This window comes from Genypterus blacodes, unplaced genomic scaffold (assembly GCF_046128005.1).
Source record: "Genypterus blacodes isolate CSIRO-AG114 ecotype Tasmania unplaced genomic scaffold, CSIRO-AGI_Gbla_v1 ptg000052l_1, whole genome shotgun sequence".
Lineage (NCBI taxonomy): Eukaryota > Metazoa > Chordata > Actinopteri > Ophidiiformes > Ophidiidae > Genypterus > Genypterus blacodes.
This window is the reverse complement of record NW_027466864.1, coordinates 5,211,750-5,229,927: the sequence shown is the minus strand read 5'-3', so window position 1 is coordinate 5,229,927 and position 18,178 is coordinate 5,211,750. Positions and strand designations below refer to the sequence as shown.

Here is an 18,178-nt window from a genome sequence, read left to right as displayed (position 1 = left end):
GACAAACATATGCTTGGATATTAATGGAGTCACTTAAAAGGTTTAGAAACATGCAGCCCCTGCTAATGTGTGTGTGTGTGGATGTAATGATGATTCAGCAGGAAAAAGGGTTTGGATGCATCTTTAATAGTTATGGAAATGGAGCCGTAAAAGTATCATGTTTGCTTTGGAGCTTTTAAACCTTTTGGCTAGAACTAAATGCAGATTGGCTCTAGAGCCCGAAAACACAGAGCCGTCGCTTCCTGCCGCAGCCTGGATGTTACGCAGCGCCGTGCCGCCTGAGGATGTAATCCTCTCTGTGCTTTACTCAATCTGCTCTGAGCCTCACACACTCGTGCTGAGCTGCAGAAGAAGAAGAGGCGCCTGTGAAACCTCCATGTGAACGTTTAATCTGCACACACGCAGGAAGACGACAACGCAGAGGTGAAGACACCGTTCCCTGTGTGAGGGACGTTAAGTGATCGTGGGCATTTAGAGTTGTTCGTCTCAATTTGAAATATTTTGGATTAACAGATGGAGCCCCCCTCCCACACACACACATACATACACACACACACACACACACACACACACACACACACACACACACACACACACACACACACACACACACACACACCTCTCTCCTCCTCTCACAAAACCTATTTGTGATATGTGTCTGTCGAATGTGCAAACTGTGCACAGGACACACCTCCCACTGGGAGTGTTAGCATGTGTGTGTGTGTGTGTGTGTGTGTGTGTGTGTGTGTGTGTATCTGTACTGTACTTGCAATGTGCAATGTGATGAAGTTCAAAGCTGGTAATGCACATACACTGTACCTGATACTGTGTTTGTGTGTGTGTGCATGTGTCTCTATGTGTGTGTGTGTGTGTGTGTGTGTGCCAGTGGGCGTGCAGTAACACACACTTGGCATCACAGTCCACCACAGCCCACAAGTCCATCTGGGCCTCCCGACGGTGCGTTTTGCGGGGAGATAATCCCCCACTGCCACGGCCGTTACCTCCCTCAGCTTCATCGCCCCTCGCTCCCCCGCACCTTCATCTCCCCCCTTGCCCCCCCCCCCCACTGAATCTTCACACAAACACCAAAGGCACCGGTGTGTAGCAGCCAGCCGCGGCGGTGGGGAGGCTGCCAAGCTCCCGTGTCCCTCTCTGCTGATGCCCAGTCTGCCGAGGCCCCGGAGCCTCAGCTGCTGCGGGCCGGTCGGCGGTAAATCCTCAGATCTGGAGGTGAACGGCGTGCGAGCGCTGGCAGAGGAGCCGGCCCTGAGCTCGCAGCTTACAGCCCAAAGAGAAACACTGAAGCTCAGGGTGGAAATTGAGCCCAATAAGTTTAGAGATTTAACAGCTTGGATGTGTGAAGAAATGGGATTGTGGAGGGAAAACACAGCGAGGAGGCAGAGAGGAAGTGACAGCTGGGCAAGCGTGTCTTTATTAGAGGAGGTGAAGAATCAACCATGACCTCATCTCACATATGAGACACGATGCTGACGATGCAGCGACGTTCACACTGAGATTCACCTCTGCCCTGAAAATCAAACAAGAGCAAATTAAAAGCAACACGACGACGACGACTTTGGCTTTATCCTCGTTCTCATCCATCTGAAGTCTCCGCCCTCTTGTTTGGTGGTGTAAAAGGTGTGTGTGTGTGTGTGTGTGTGTGTGTGTGTGTGTGTGTGTGTGTGTGTGTGCGTGTGTGTGTGTCCATGTTTGTCAACTCACGTCAGACTGTAAATAAGACTTAACCGACTCCTGTTTTCCTAGCAGATGAAGCTAAATTCTCGCCGCAAAGCTTCAGTGTCAAATGAATCACCATGGAGAGGAAAACAGCAGATAAACCAATCAGAGCACAGAGACATCAAAAACACTTAAACACATGCGAGTGGCGTGTTTTATTATCACTCTTGCGTGTTTATATTGGCCCGTACAGCGTAAAGAGCGAGGAGGGACGCAGGACTGACTTGTTTTTATAGATTGACTCTGATTTATGTGGAGGGTTAGATGACGACTTAATGGCTCTTTAAATCCTGCCGTTCCCTTGGTGATAAAGGGAATCTGCTGTGCTACAGTTTGTATGTTGCAATATTGTAATATGTTAGTAGTTAACACGTCTCTCATAGTGAATCTAAAGGGAGAATGTTGTGTTTGTATTGTCACTTATAGTCTTACAGTGGATTATAGTTCAGGTTGGTTCAGTCAGACAGACCAAGCCACAGGTCAAAGGTGTGTTTTCACTCCTCCTGCATGTTAGTGATGCGTCACTGGGGGGTGATTTGTGCACGGTGTGGTCCTGCAGGTTTCCAAACAGACCCCGGGAATGAAAACACAGAAACATATGATGTCATTAACAGATGAAGGAAGGGAACAATGTTTCACTTTCATTCGTTAAGGAGTCAAAGCAGAGATGAGCTCAAGTAGCAGAGCACCGCCGAGACGAGTTCAAGGGTTAAACCATCCGACCAAAATAAAGGTTAGAAACGAGCTGAAGCAGCCGAGCGCCCGCTGATCTACAGCTGCTTTGATATGATGTCATAACAAAGCAATGGAAATATGGAGACATCCATATCTGAGAGGCTGAAGTGTAAATGTGAATATTATGAGAATGACTCCTGGATCCTGGATGGTTTTGTTAGGTGGATGTATAAGGAGTCCTCCTGCTGTCTGTAATGCCTCCATCAGGCGCGGTGACATCAGCTGTACCTTTGTAATTACACCTGATTAGACACAATAAGAGCTCTGACCCCGAGCGTTACAGCGTCTCTAAATCAGTCTGAAGAGAGGCATCATGGGAAAGACCCTGGGAGGCGGCGGGCGATACGTCCTCTCCTGCACGTAACGCTTCTAACGCTGAGATGATCCGCAGCGGCGTTTTAATATGTCGTCTTGGCGACACGACGAACGGAAAGTTGTTTCATTGTCTCGTGTCGTCCAAGATTTGTTTGCCATATTGTTTGTAACACAGGGGTGAGGAGGAGGAGGAGGAGGAGGAGGAGGGAGAGGGAGAGGGGGAGGAGGAGGGGGAGGAGGAGGGGAGGTGTGAGCTGGGTTTCTTCTTTCCTCAAGAGTGACAAATGATAAGATTTATGGGGGAATTTGGTGTCCAGCTGTCACATCAGTCAGACGCCAGGAAAGAAGCGGATATAAATGATTCATTCGTCCTGGACGTCTGCCGGACGGACGGACGGACGGACTGAAGCACCAGAGCGACTGAGCCATGACTCCCCCCCATCACACTACCCCTCCTTCTTAAAGGGTGTCTGGTGTGTGTGTGTGTGTGTGTGTGTGTGTGTGTGGGTGTGTGGGTGGGTGGCAGTGCTGCACATTCTGCCACGTCCATCTGGTTCTCTGGGGAATGACAGTCGGACATTTGCATCCGAAAGAAAAAGGGGGGTGAAATGTGAGCGGGGGCCTGATTTGAAAACGCTCCGCTTCCAAATTGAACTCACATCTCACATTTTATGAGGCTAAAGGAAAATAAATATTTCACTGGCTCACATCACAGTAAATAAAAGTCTTTCAGCTGTGATTCACTGCCACAGAAGCAGGCGGTGACACAGCGCCGGCACGTTTCCAACCTCCGCTCCTCCCGTGAGGCCGCCTGCATTATGGATACTTCTGCTTATACAACAGCGATCAGGAGAGCTTTTAATGCATTTTTCAAGGTTAGACCGCGAATCACAGCCGTTACAATGGAACCGTCCTTTTAAGTTCTGATTCAGCAGCAAGGCATCGCTACCGGAAGCCATTTAAAGGAATATGAATACAGTGATGCTTCTGATGCACGTCACGGTGTGTGTGTGTGTGTGTGTGCGTGTGTGTGTGTGTCAGCGTCAGCAGCAGCATGAGGCAGGACTCGTCTTGTATGCGATCGCTTTCCCTCCTCGCCTGTTTTCCACCTTACAAGTGGAATTTGCATGGTATGAAAATCAAACTGCTGGGAAAACAAAGAGGCAAACAAACAAAACAGTGTTTGCTTCTTTTGCCATGAAGAGTTGAGCTGCGGTGAAGCAGGGAGACGCTGCTCTCATAGGAAATACACGGAATTCCAGCGTCTTGTTTGTCTTGTTGCTCACACTCTTGAGTCTTCAGCTGGATGAGTTCAACCATCTGTCCCAGGCTGCTGTTGTCCCTCTGGTTCATCTCTCTCTCTCTCATCTGGGCGGCTGTTAGCACTGTGCAGGGTCCAGGGTGTCTGGAGAGCAGGGAAGCAAACCTCTTGATCTGCTTCTCCTCGCTCTTGCTGTAACGGCCGAGCTGTCAGCTTCTTCTCCAGACGGTCATGAGAGAGTAGAGAAGCATCACCAGGTCACCATGGTTTCAATAAGGAGGATACATGAACAAACACACTTTCATCTGGCTTTATTTTCATATTTGGATTAAGTTTTTGTGTAAATCAATGCAGCATACATGTAAACAAAGTGAGGGGCGTCTGTAACTGTTAGTACTCCACATTCAGGAGCTCTTTGCATTAGATACACCAGAACGCCACAGTCTGTCCACCAACTGTTTACCAGGCGAGAGAGAGAGACGGAGAGGGGGCGAGCGAGCGAGTTTACAGATGGAGCCAAGTTACACTTTGGAACGTGTCCAATGAGTCATTTGGTCCAGCTTTTAGATTAACGAGAATGCATTAAAACGTGGGACTTGAACAGAGGTTACATCTGTACCGACACCACCTTTAATGGGTTCAATCAATGTGCGGCTCGGTTCTGGTCCCGGGTCCAGCAGATTAACAGCACCCTGCCGGTGTGTGACGTTTGTTTTCCTCTCCTTGTCTGGACAGGAGTGGAGCTGCTGGCGCTGTACAACCACCCGACGGTGCGGGAGGGACAGATGAAGTACTACACCGTCAAGGTGCCACTGCGGGTCCAGAACTGCGACGAGGGCGTGAAAGGCGTGGAGGCCAACTGGCTGGATCACATGACTCAGCACTTTAACAACGGAGCCTCGCTGGTGGACGGATACTTCCACCTGGGCAACGCCAACGGTGAGCCGCCTCAACCGACACACACTCCACACACCGGTCTGTCTCGGTGTGTTTACATCCAGGCCTCAGTCAATACAAGAAATCCATGTTTATGTTTCCAAATGTCAGGTTAATGCCTTAATTAGATTGAAATTGGCATAAATCAATGTAATCTTAGTTTGAGTTACAGACCTGCATCATGTCAGTGTAGATCAATGCTCCTCTGCATGCAGCCTGCAGACTCTCCTCCTCCTCCTCCTCCTCTTCCTCCTGTTCCTCCTCCTCCTCCTCCTCCTCCTCCTCCTCCTCTTCCTCCTGCTCTCATTATGGAAGGATACATTTACATTCACCCAGCAGCCAAACCTTCATAATTACCGCCTTAAATGTGCAGACGACTAATCAGAGTTCAGCCTGCATGTTAACAGAGCCTGTAACTGTCTCATTTACTGACTGATTGGTGGCTGGTTGACTGACTGGCTGCCTTCCTGAACGTCTGCTTTGATAGGAAGTTAAGAGTCCGATTCAAGGATTCTAGCACCTAGAGGGTTTGGAATGCTGAGGAGACCCTGATGGTGAAGCCAAGTTCTGGGACACACACACACACACACACACACACACACACACACACACACACACACACACGCACACACACGCACACGCACACACACACACACACACACACGTCCATAAACACAAAAGGTTCCTGAGTTTCCTTGAGTCTCTTTTCCAGCTGCAGCGGCGGCAGGTAACCTCCGGGTGCTCCTTGCTCCCCTGCCACATTAATAATGCATCAGCTGGCTTTAGTTTACAACAATAAAACAACATGACTCTTCATATTTGCATCTCATTCCCACAGCTCTGCTCCCTGGAGGGTCAGCAGCTCCGTTTGCACTAAAACACAGACACACCGCCAACTCCCCAACCTGCGGCCGCCTGGCGTATTAGTATTCAACCCATCTGCATACAAATCAATCGGTTTGTTTGTAAAGCACTTTTTCTTAGTCGATTTAGAACCATCTAGATTCTAGAAGGTTTGGCACTGCTGTGTTTGAGCGGAGGACAGATGTGGTGGAGTCCTCGGCCACATCGTCCTCGGTGACATCATCCTCCACAGACAATCAGATTTACTCGACTCGGGAATGAAAAATGGAGCCACTTCACCGCCGTCGTGCCGCGAGTGATGTATGGGCGGCGAGCGGCGAGCGGCGGCTGAGACGAGGACGCGGCCGTTTGTCATCAGAATCTCCCTGCGACGTTCTAGAAAGCGTTCAGCGTCGCCTTTTAAAGCGATTTCCCCGTACTGGTTGTCCCCTCCTCCATCAGACCCCCCCGGAGGCTTCGCTGCTCCGTTCTGACGGCAGGAATAAACCAGTCGGAGTAAACAACAAGTCATAATTCATTCATCTGGGAGAGTGAACGCCTCAGCGCCTCAGAAGAATGGACCTGATCACATATTGGTGCCTTCGTGCATATTTAATGTCCTGCAAATGGAGTAATGAAGTGTGTGATTATGATTCCATTTATCCTGCTTGTTACTGAGATACTGAGAAACTGAAATGGTCTTGAGAGGGTCAGAGGTCAGTGAGCCGTCGTAAACTTCGTAAACGGAACCTGAGTTAACCAGCAAACGTAAAGTGTGATAGTTTTCTACCTTCATGTTTATACCTCTGTTTTTTGGACTTGTATCTACTGAAGCATCTTCTATTTACCACTTTTTGATGAGTTCTTGAAAGCAGCATCAGTTACAGGCCTCAGCTGAAAACAGGCGACTTGTGTGTTGTGTGTTTGTTCTCTTGGGAGCAGCTGGCAGAACCAAATCAAAGCCGCGTCCCATTTTGTTGTCGGTAGCTAATTACATCAAACATCCATCGAGCTCCGGCGCTTTGGAGCCTCGTCCAACGCCGTCGCCTCCAAATTTAGCAGCGCCTTTGAGATTGTGATTGCGCGGCGAGACGCTGCAGGCGAAGGCCGTCTCCCCCCCGCCCTCCCCGCTACAGAACATCAAGGGGGCGTCGACTGACACCAGAGGAGGCGGAGTGAGGGGCAGAGAGGCGCTCAGTCTGACCGGAGACGTGATGACAGTGATGCGGCCGACGCAGCTTCAGCCTGTCGCTCGCTCGCTGACACGCAAAGTCTAATGACTGTAATTGTGCTTTTTATGCCTCTTTCATGTCGAATTTTGCAACTTTTATCTTGTTACGCCGTTTCTGCCTCTGACTGTATGAATCCATTAAGCACATTCAGTGTTCCTGTGCTTCTATTATGTCTTGAAAGCTTTGAAAGGCTTTCATGTGAGCGGGACAAAAAGGACAGCGATGCACTTCTAATCTCTCTCTGCAGCGCAACCGTGCACACTGAGTAAGGACAGGCTGTTTCAGGCACATCTCTGTCAGTATTGTGTACGGATTAGCCGGCTGAGTTCAGTCCCTCACTTGCAGGTTTTGTCCTTTGTTGTTGTGTAGGCGGATTAAAGTGGAGTGTTTTGCATGATGATGTAAACACGTTAGAGACTGAAGGAGCCTGTGTGGCAGCGCAGGAATACATTTCTATAGATCTGAACCTCAGATTTAGCCCTGATATTAGCCTGAATCCAGAAGCTGTCACTTCTACATGCAGAGCTGCTTTTGTTCGTGTGCTTAAGCAAAGCTCAGTCATTGATTGAAGTTAATTATCCGCGTCGCTCAGAGTTTTGGAGGCTAATTTGCTGATGGCAGTGTGATTAATGGAGAGTGAGACGGACATCAGATGTCCTCAGATGTCCACTGGGACGTTTGTGAGGCTGTCTCTCGGTTTCTCGTCTTACATTTGAGGTTTTTGCTTATTTTTACTTCTGGTTTCTCCTAAACCTCATTTGAATTACAGTCTCCGCTCCGCATTATGTTAAGAGGCACTGATGAATTTGATCCTTTGAGGAAAATAAATTAGGATTATTCTGAAAATCTAATTTGTTGTTTTTCCACCTTTTGTTCGGCGTGGCTTTGATATTCCTCCTCTCTGTCTGCGGCTCCGGCCTTCTCCTAAACACTCAGCTACCTATTGTGTGTGGTTGTCTGCTGTCTGGTGTGGCCCAGGGGAATACACACACACTTACACACTCACACACACGTACACACACTGTCCTAATGCTCCGTCTAAAGATGGGTTTCCATGGTGAAGGTAGACATGAAAGCATCAGGGGGCATTGTTTGCATATGTGTGTGTGTGTGTGTGTGTGTGTGTGTGTGTGTGTGTGTGTGTGTGTGTGTGTGTGTGTGTGTGTCTTCAGATTTGTGTGTGTGGCTTTGGATTTGTGTGTGTGTGTGTCCTGTATTTGTGTGTGTGTGTGTGTGTGTGTGTGTCCTGTATTTGTGAGTGTGTGTGTGTGTGTGGCAGGACGGTTTGCAGCGAGCAGCAGACCTCGCCGGAGCCACAGGGTCGGATATTACTGCGATATTGAATTTACAGATCCTAAGCTGCACGCAGGCCCCAGTGTCATAAGACGCGCATTAAACATTCATAAACAGTTTGAACACACACACACACACACACACACAGGTCTGCACACGTTCACATACACCAACAAAGACACCTAAGATGCAATCATTTAAGCACATGTCTGCATTAAGATGGCGCTCCCCTCTTAAGCAGGGGAGGGGGGGGGGTTAGATGTGTTTACCTTAGATGTGACAGTAAGTGTGTGTCGGCGGCGACTTCGCCTTGGTTACTGGTGTAGCTTAAGATACTGTATCTCCCAACCCACAATGAGGATTTGTGAGCCGGGCTGAGAGACGCAGAGACATTCATATGCATGACCGTCCACGCTCGCCGCTTTCTAAATTTGGGCGAAGCCAATGAAAGGCGAGCGAGCGAGCGAGAAAGAGAGCAAGAGAGTGAGAGAGAGAAAAGGAGATTCAGGCACAATATGAAATTCCAATAAGGTATTACTGTGAAAAGGAATTCTGGGAAGGCAAACGACCTGCTTGTGTTCTTTTGAGACAAAAGTTGTTTGTGTACGTTATGTCATGTCTTAGTGTGTGTGTGTGTGTGTGTGTACAAGATGCATACATGTGTTCCTGCGTCGTCTCTCTTGCATGTCTGTAGGTTCTGACACACTCATCTGTTGGTTCATCAACAGTCACATCTCTTAAAATACTCTTTTCTTTGAATAGAAACGTGATGACTCGTCCTTATGATTTCCTGTTTCTGTGACTTTGGTTCTGCTGACGTGCTGCAAAAAAAAAAAAAAGCAATAAAAGCCAGTTTGTGCCTGGAGCAGGAAAGCAGGAAGGCAGCAGCACCTCTGAACAACCTGCATCGTTATAAAGCAGCTCAAATGAGAAACGCTTCTTTTCATCAAAGCAGCGTCTCTGTGCTCAGCAGTGAACTCAGGGACGCCGCAGTGTTACTGAGGGCCGTTAGTCAATTTCTTGGAGGTAGCAAATTCAAAAATGTTTTACAGAACTCTGCATATATCACAAAAAGAGTTTCATGCCAGCTTGAGTTGTTTTTTAATCCTCTTCTTTGTATTTAGTGGCACTGCCTAGTGTAAAGGAGTGTGTAATGTAGGACCAGCAGGCGGAAGGTAGTTAACGAAATCATGAAATCCGTAATACTCGCTGTGTTTTTGAGCAACCCTGACCCAGCGGGTGATATCAGCGGTACAGTTCAAGAAAGCTGTGTATGAATTGTCAGGAGTGAGCTGCCATCACATCTCCTGTGCAGGGATTCACACAAATCACAGCAAATCCACTTTAGGTGATCGAACTGAACCCTCCTGGTTCAGCCACGCTGAGCTGGAAGTGGTTTGTTTGTTGGTTTTAGTGCGAACACGAGGGTCCAGTCTAAACGGCTCAGTGTGCGACTGTGCCGAAGTCTGCCTGGTAACCCGCAGGTATCAGCCCGCCGGGCTCCAGAGGGAAGAGCCCCCGTCCAATCCAGACACATCAACGTGCCCCCTCGTCTCGTTCTCTCCGTCTCTCCCTCTGTGTTTCCAAATGTCCTCTTTGAAATATAGATAAGCTGTCTGTGGCGTGTGTCCAGCAGTCACACAGCACCTGGCACCATGTTTTAATCATGTCAGCCGACGCCACTCAGGGCAGCCGCGCTCTTTATTTGGCAGCGTTGGGTTTGATTTGGTTCAGATCCACTCACTCGTGTTTGCATTCAACAACTTTGGTTTGGTTTTGGTGCTTTGATGCTCTTTTCCTCATTAACTCTCCTGGTTTCTGGACTATAGGTATCTAAATCCAGATCCCAGAGAGACAGAGCACAACTGTCCTCCTGCAAATGATATCCAACCAATCACAGGGGATCTCAACAGTTCTCCAAACATAATATTTGTGATAAACATTAAGCTTTGTGAAGTCGCTGGGGCATCACTTTAGGTGGTATAGCAACTCTGAAGTCGACTTTGAAGTCTACCAATTGGAGTCGGGCGCAGCTTGAAGACCTCAGACTGACCTCAGACTGACCTCGCTGTGTTCGGTTCACACACAGACCTACATTATAGACGCCTGGTGTATTATGAACAAAGGTTTGCGAGGATGTCTCTGACAAGTTGCATCCAAAATATCCCAAAACCCAAAACGAACTGAAAAACCGCTACAAACTGGTCTGTGTTTGGTCCTGTGGGTGCTGATCTCTATATAAAGCGTGTCACGGGGCGTCACTGTCACCCTGCTCCTCCTGCTGTCTGACTGCCCCCCCCCCTTCTCCTCCTGTTAGCTTGAGCGTCTTCAGCGTCTGTCACTCCCCTCTTCTCCATGCAAGCCTATTTGCATGCTTCACCCCGCGACCTTGACTGTCAGACACACACGAGGGAGGGTGGAAAACAGTTTCAGCGTTTTTTTTTCTCCCTGCAAGTGTAAACAACGTATTCTCAGTCGGCCTGCTGGTTCGCTCAGTCAACAGGCGCGAGATAATGTTTATTCGCCTGCGTTCCCCTGACGGACCCCCGCCCCTCCAGCAGTCTACTCGTTCTTATGCTTCCTCTTTCCGTCTCTCTTCCTTTCTTCTGCCGAGCGTCTGTCTGCATTGATGGGATAGGAATCAGACCGCCCCCCTCACCCAGCTCGGTGATCCCTATGGCACCGGCACAGATTCGCCCGGTGAGGCCCTGGGAGGGTTTCTTTCTAATTATTAACCAAAAAAGAAAAAAATGGCTGACAAATGAGGTGAAGCAGCATGGGATTGGGGGTGGGGGGGCCGTGTGAGGGGGGGCTCGGGGGGGGGTGGGATGGGGTGAACTACGACAATGTCTGTATTGGAAGGAGCCTGTAGATGTCAGGGAGATGTCTTCAATTGAGCGTGTACGAGTCCTAAATGGGTTTTCCAGGGAGGGAGGAAATAAAGGAGCCTGTCACCCCACCTCTCTCTCTCTCTCTCTCTCTCTCTCTCTCTCTTGCGCTCTCTCTCTCCACTGGCCCTCCAAACCTCCTCCTTCCCATTATTAGGGCCCGGTAATGAAATGTGGAGTGTCTGGTATTGGTGCCTGGGCCCTGGCAAACTGTATTAGTGTGTAAATGGCGTGAGAGTAATGAGAAAGCACTCAGACCAAGCCGGGAACGCTGGACCACGGGGTGTGTGTGTGTGTGTGTGTGTGTGTGTACGGTCAGCGTGCAAGTCTGTGTTTGTGTGCATCAAATGAATAACGAGCGGCGTCGAGCGGGAGGAGGGTCGGCGCCGCGTTCCGTCTTGGGGCGGCGAATCCCGGGGCTGTTGTCCGTCCCGATTTCAGGAGAAGCTTTAGAAAATCTATATGGTCTCAGTCTGACTGCTGGCCTAAAGCCTCGACGTCTTTATGAGGCTCAGTTCATTCACGTCTCTTTAAAGGTGAATTATACGAGCTGAGCAGACGGATTGATGCTCTCGTGCCCCTGCAGACGCACTGAAGCAGAATCAGAAGCTACAGTATTGTGATCAGTGAACTGTGTCCATCTGTGGAGAGCTGCGGTTCTCAATCTTGGGCTCCTTGTATGTTCACCTTGCTCTCCAGGTGTGATTAGCCCTCTGTGTTTACACATCGAGAGTTAGAACCGGTAGAGAACTCCTTCCTCTGCGGTTCCTCAGAAGGGCTACTACCTGCTACCTGTCTGTCTGTCTGTCTGAGTGATGTCGTTCTATTACCTCAGGCCTTCCGGAGGAGTGAGACAGGCAAACACAGACGTGTTCCAACCCTGTAAATCCTCTGTTTCACTATATCTTCTTCTTTTTCTTCATCTTGTCCTCTGTAGATTTGCTGCCTAAGTCGGTGGAAAGTGTCTTCATCTTCCAGGAGGCCACAGACAACGAGCAGAACGCCACCGCCCCGACATACGACGCCATCGTGGTGGAGCAGTGGACCATCATCGACGTGAGTGTGAAGGTTTTCTGTTCTAGTCTCAGCAGGTTTACCCTCTATGTCGACGATGACGCTCTGCTCCTACGTGTGTGTGTGTGGTTTGCTTCATGTGTAGTTGAAGCACATTTGAATGCAGTGTGTTTACATGCACTTTAAGAGTTAATGATGATGAAATGATGCTGTGATTGAGGCAATAAATGGGCTTCTGATGTAAACCCGTTCTAACTAACAGGTCTAGATGATGCTTTTATAATGAAAGGGATTATGTGTGTGTTATCTATACTGTGTGTCCGTCCTGTGATTCCGTTCACGTACAGGTCTGAGACTTTGATGTCAGCAAGGACAAGTACTCCTTACACGTTAGCACATTTCAAATGAGCTGCTCCAAAATGAAGGCAGGAAATGGAGTGGGGGTCCTTTCTCCCCCCCCCCCCCCCCATGAAGCCTAGAGGCAAATCTGGCAGATCTCAATTTAAAGGACGTGTGTCACGGTCACTTGTCTTATCGGCGGCAAACAAGCTCTTATCTGCCGGGTGATTAGCGTCTCTGCTCAGCACGAATTCCAAGTTGGAAATTGATTTCTGTCTGGTGTGGAAAAGGGTTTGCGGCCATTTTATTGTCTTTCATCTGTATGTGTGTGGATGGTGTGTGTGTGTGTGACGTGTCCGTATGCGCATGTCTTTGTGTCCGTGTGTGTGTGTGTCCGTGTGTGTGTGCGTGTGTGCGTTTGTGCAGATGCTATCTCGGTAATCGAATTCTGACTGGGTGGCCCGGGGCTGTCCAAGTGTGAAAGGAGACTTTTGTCCCCCAAATGTGGCTCTCTGATGGTCCAGCCCGCCGCTGATGGTCACATGTGCCAATAAAATAGAATCTCGCAATCCCCCGGCCTCAGATCTGCACACACACACACACACACACACACACACACACACACCCACACCCACTGAGATGAACATTAACACTGCTTCAGCTTAATGGATTTGGAGGCTCCTTTAGAAATGTCAACAGAGAGCGACGGCAAACACCAACAGCCAGATCGTTCCAGGAGAACCAATCAACATCTTCTTCTGGGGTAGAAACGTTTCACCCGAGCGATCCGCGCCGCGCCAACATTCCGCCGACATCCCAATCGCTCACAAAAGACGATCAAGGCCCCGGCGTCATCCACATTCATCGTGATAAACGCCGTAAATTGATATGCAAAGTATCCCGCCGGCTCGTTATTGTTCCACTGCCAGAATAATTACAATGAAAAATAAAGCAGAGTATTGATAGGGAGGGTTCCTCTTCTTCTTCTTCTTCTTCTTCTTCTTCTTCTTCTTCTTCTTCTTCTTCTTCTTCTTCTTCTTCTTCTTCTTCTTCTTCTTCTTCTTCTTCTTCTTCTTCTTCTTCTTCTTCTTCATCTTCATTGTGTTCGTCATCTTCCCTTTCCCTCTCTGGTGGTTCAGATTTTCATTCAGTGTGACAGGAGGTGGGATTTATGGAGCTTGCGTAACAGGAAAACAAGCTGTTTAGCTGAGGGCGCGCAATCACTTACACAGCCCGCCAGCGCGTCTACTCAGGGGCCGTGTTTACGACGCTCCAGACGGAAAACGATTCCGTCGACTCAGAGGACGACGGAGGCGGTGGCGATCTCGCTCGGGGGGGGGGGAAACGATCCACGTTCAAAACGGCGTGGAAACCATCAGATTAGGAGACGTCGGAGCGTGTAATGCAGATTGAAACAGTGATGTGCAGGATTGGGACATAGTTGAGTAGTTTACTTTCAGATAGGACACAAAGTGATTAGGTACAGCGATGAGAAACAAATCCTCACTAGACTCAGAGTAGTCGGGAGCCGCCGCCTATAGAAACTGCGTCCGCTGAGTCGGCGCCAAACGTTCTCATCTGCTCTGAAAGCTTCCTGATGTCATGTGACACATTCAGATTTACACGCCTGCACACCGGGTTAGTCTGAGGCGTGTGAGTCTGGATCTTTAGCAGTCTGTGGTCGCGTCCCGCATGTGCTGACTCGCTGACTTGTGCGAGCTGAGGGAGCGCATTAAGGCACGAGTGTGAGGACGGTTTGCATATAGATGAGACGAGCCTGACGGAGGGGAAGGAGGCGCGACAGGGAGATGAAGTCGGGCAGGACAGTTTGGCTGCCACCTGAGAAACGAACAGAAACTTCTTCCTCATCTCATTTTCAATACGGACAAAATAAATGGACTTCCTGTTGTTGTGGCGACGGTCGCTTGTGTGTAGATGTGATCAATAGTGTTTCATGGTTTGGTAAATATGTGACTGGATGCTACATCAGTCTAGAGGCGACAATTAATCATTTACACACACACACACACACACACACACACACACACACACACACACACACACACACACACACAGGAGTAAATTCATTTTGTAGGTGCGCTGCTAATTGTGGTGTTGGGGGGAAAAAAACACAATTTATTGTCTTAATCTGAGCATAATTGATGCTTTATTATGTAAACAGTCTGAATGTGGGGTTTGTTGCACATTAAACTGTTGCAAAGGTTTGAAAATGCATCCGTAATGAACAAAATAACAAACAAAAACAAAAGAAATTAAGTAGAAGGAAAGGAGACTGTAAGTGATGGCAGAAGCGGCCTGAAGGGAGAAGAAGGAAACACAGAAGAAGATAAGCAGGGGGAGTAAATGAAAAGCTTTGGCTGCATTTGGCATGTAGATGACTGCAGCTGCAGCTCTCCAGCGTCTCTCTCCTGCTCGCAGACTCATCTGACATGACAGCAAACTACACGACCTCGCTGGTAATCAGTTTAGCCGTAATACAATTTAATACAAAGTAGCTCTTCTCTTAAACTCCGCCCCCCTCCTCCTGTTCGTGGCGCCAATGTCTCCATCGTTGAGTTGGTGGGAGTATCAGTGTCACGTCTCGTCTTACACACACAGAGATCACGTGAGGATGCAGCAGTCGCGTTTGGTTTTTGTAGCAAATGAGCAGAATGACCTAAATAGGAACCATATGTGGCGTCGTGCTGCAAATGAATAACTCATCACCGTCTCCGCTAAGAAACTCCAATTAGGCCGGCGTTCTCATCTCCCGCATCCTACGGGAAAATCAATACAGGAGCTGCCTCCCACCTAATGTACTGAAAGCCTTCTGCAGCGCCACTGAGCTTTGTTTTACGAGCAATAGCCAAAGAAACATGTTCTCCTCTCTCTCCCCAGCTTCTGTTGGACGTAATGTGTTTGTTTGCCTGCCGACGTCGCTTCTGCTGCTGCCGGAGTATTTATTTATCAAGAGGGGAAAAGTACATTAGCAGGAAGTTGTTGTGGCTCCGGCGTATCCAGATGAAACAGAGTCGGGGCGGCGCAGTGACAGAAACACTGTGGCTTCTGTGTTTCACGCAGGGGTTCAGTCGGAACGCCGGGAGGAATCTGAGGCGTCTTAGAAGATGGATGGCGTGTCATTTAGCGCCTTTGTTTTCCTCTTTTCAGCTCCATTAAAATCATTTCGTCCCCACCTGAATGTGACAAAAGGAGCCATTATTACAAATTGTCTGTTGCTTTTTAGTTTTTGTAAAAAAAAAAAAAACGACAGGAAATGAGAGGAAAATGGTGGTGAGAGATGTTTAGAATGATTGGGTGACATTTGAAAAGGGGGCGTTTGGTGCTTTTTAAAGCTCGCCAGCTGCAATTCTTCCGTCACGTGATGCAGAGATGGAAAGTAGAGCGTGTTTAGGTGGGAGAACACGACACACACACGACCCAGTCAGCTGCATGTGGTGGAATAGGATGGAAACGCGCCCACATACATCATGAACACACTTTGTGATACTTTCAGTCCTTTGCATGGTGTAATATAACAGGGAGTGTGTGTTGATCACCCTGTTTACACTCAGTGTGCATTGCAAAGGAGAATAGAATAAATTCTCAGTGTCAGACTTCAAACTGTGATGGATTTTTCATCCTTTGTGGTATTTGTGCGACTGTTTGACTGAACTTCTCTCTCCTGCGCTCTGTTGGTCCGGGGGTTTGAGTGTCAGCTGGTAAAACGCCCCTTCAACCGCATCAAGCAGCGGCGTTTGATTATTCTGCAGACTCGCCTCCACCTCAGATCTTGGCAACTCGTAACTCGGGAGACAAGAGGCAGAAATTGCGAGGGAGTTTGAGGGAAAGGTCTCGTCCCGCCGAGTGACACCCCCCGAAAAGTCAACTTAAGGAGAGGAGCGAGGGAGTGACATTGTTGACGCTCCTTCCTGGTATTCAGCGGCGTAGCGGGCTTTGAAGAGCAGCACTTCACAGCCTCCAGGAAGCAAATTAGGTATCAAACCAGATTAAGGCCCCACATCACAGCATCGGAGCTTCAGAGAGGAACCTTTGAAGAAGTGGCTTCAAGACATGGAAAGGACACCATGGGGTTGGTGTGCCTGTGTGTGTTTGTGTGTGTGTGTGAGTGTGTGAGTGTGTGAGTGTGTGAGTGTGTGAGTGTGTGTGTGTGTGTGTCAGTCATTCCTCTTTATCTTCTGCTGGAAATCAGGTTCACACAAAAGCCACCCGGTGCAGAACGCCGTCCTCTGGGTTCACGACAATCACTTCAGCGGTCGGTTCAACGAGCAGGAGATGCACATTTCTAATACTTCTGCTGCCGTAACCTCATATACGCTTCACAAAGCTATAGGTGTGTGTGTGTGGGTGTGTGTGTGTTGCCTGAGCAGTGATCGTTAAGTGTATCCCGTGGCCATGATATCTCTTTCCCTCCTGACTGAGGTGAGAGAAGAGGTGACCTAGATAGCGGCAGAGTAATTTGCACTGTCGCCCGCAAGTGAGAGATCAGCGGCCGCACCGTCGCACAAAGTGACGATGAGGCCCGGCGGTTGGGCGAGAGGAGGAGAGTTCCCGCGGAGAGGCTGCGGCTGATAGGCTGACGCTGTTTTGCGGAGCGTAAGCTGACATCGGGAAGCCTCATCCAGCATTAACAGGCGGGGTGCGGACTGTGGAGGGTTTCATCAAGTGTCATCCAGAACGCCATAGCAACCATCTGAAGGTCTCATAGAGGCAGATAATGGATCCATCTGTGCCAACCAGGCTGAGGAGACACGCCTGAGAGGGTCCAGGGGGTCAAACACTCTGCGGTTTGAAGGCATTTCTGTTGATTTGATGGTTTTGGTGTTTATTTGCTTGTTTTTGCCTTTTTTAGTTTGAGTTAGAAATGAAGAAAACAACACGGGAGTCTAGAAGTTCTTCTCCCGTCTGACTCAACCCGACAAGTCCAGAACCAAAATAACGATTTGTAAAGAATCCCCACATACTGATCATCATCGTCTTCATCATCATCCTCATCATCGCCCTTCCCTCAGAGTGAAAATGAGAGGAGTTTAATGCTAAATGTTAAATTAATGTGACACGGCAGAACATCAGAACAGTTGGTTGTTTCTCTTTTAATGCATGGGGGGAAACAGAAAATCCTGTTGCTGTGACAACAGGCCAGGTTGAGCGAGCGCATCAGAAATGGGATCTGAATGCCCTTTTAAATGTGTTTGCTTCATCATTACTGGGTGTTTTTTCCCTGCAAACCCGTCGACCCCACTCGTCTACACACACACACACACACACACACACACACACACACACACAGCAGCATTGAGAGGTGCTGAAAAACAGAAGTAGCTTTTGTTTTGTCTGCGATCCAGAGGTGGCTGAGGGGTCGGAGCAAAAACAATAGAGCCGTGTTTTCCTTTAACCGACTCTCAGAGCGCACTTTGAACTCAACACTGACCCGCAGCTGCGCCCCTCGCGACGAGATGTAAAAACAAACTTTTGCGCGGCGTTTATGTTCCCACGCGGTGAATAATGCGTGTGTGCGGCTCCTGAAGGCGTCGCTGTGCGTGCAGGTGGAGCAGCCACAGATGAAA

At 48.8% G+C, this 18,178-nt stretch overlaps 1 protein-coding gene across 2 annotated transcripts in view; it reads left to right on the top strand.

Moving 5' to 3' along the window:
* Positions 1 to 18,178, top strand: part of rftn1b (raftlin, lipid raft linker 1b) — a 79,401-nt gene that overhangs the window by 49,177 nt on the left and 12,046 nt on the right. For both annotated transcript variants that reach the window (XM_076150320.1, XM_076150319.1), the window contains exons 6-7: positions 4,784 to 4,987; positions 12,178 to 12,296. In XM_076150320.1, the coding sequence (XP_076006435.1) occupies positions 4,784 to 4,987; positions 12,178 to 12,296 (323 nt within the window). The remainder of the gene's footprint in view (positions 1 to 4,783; positions 4,988 to 12,177; positions 12,297 to 18,178) is intronic.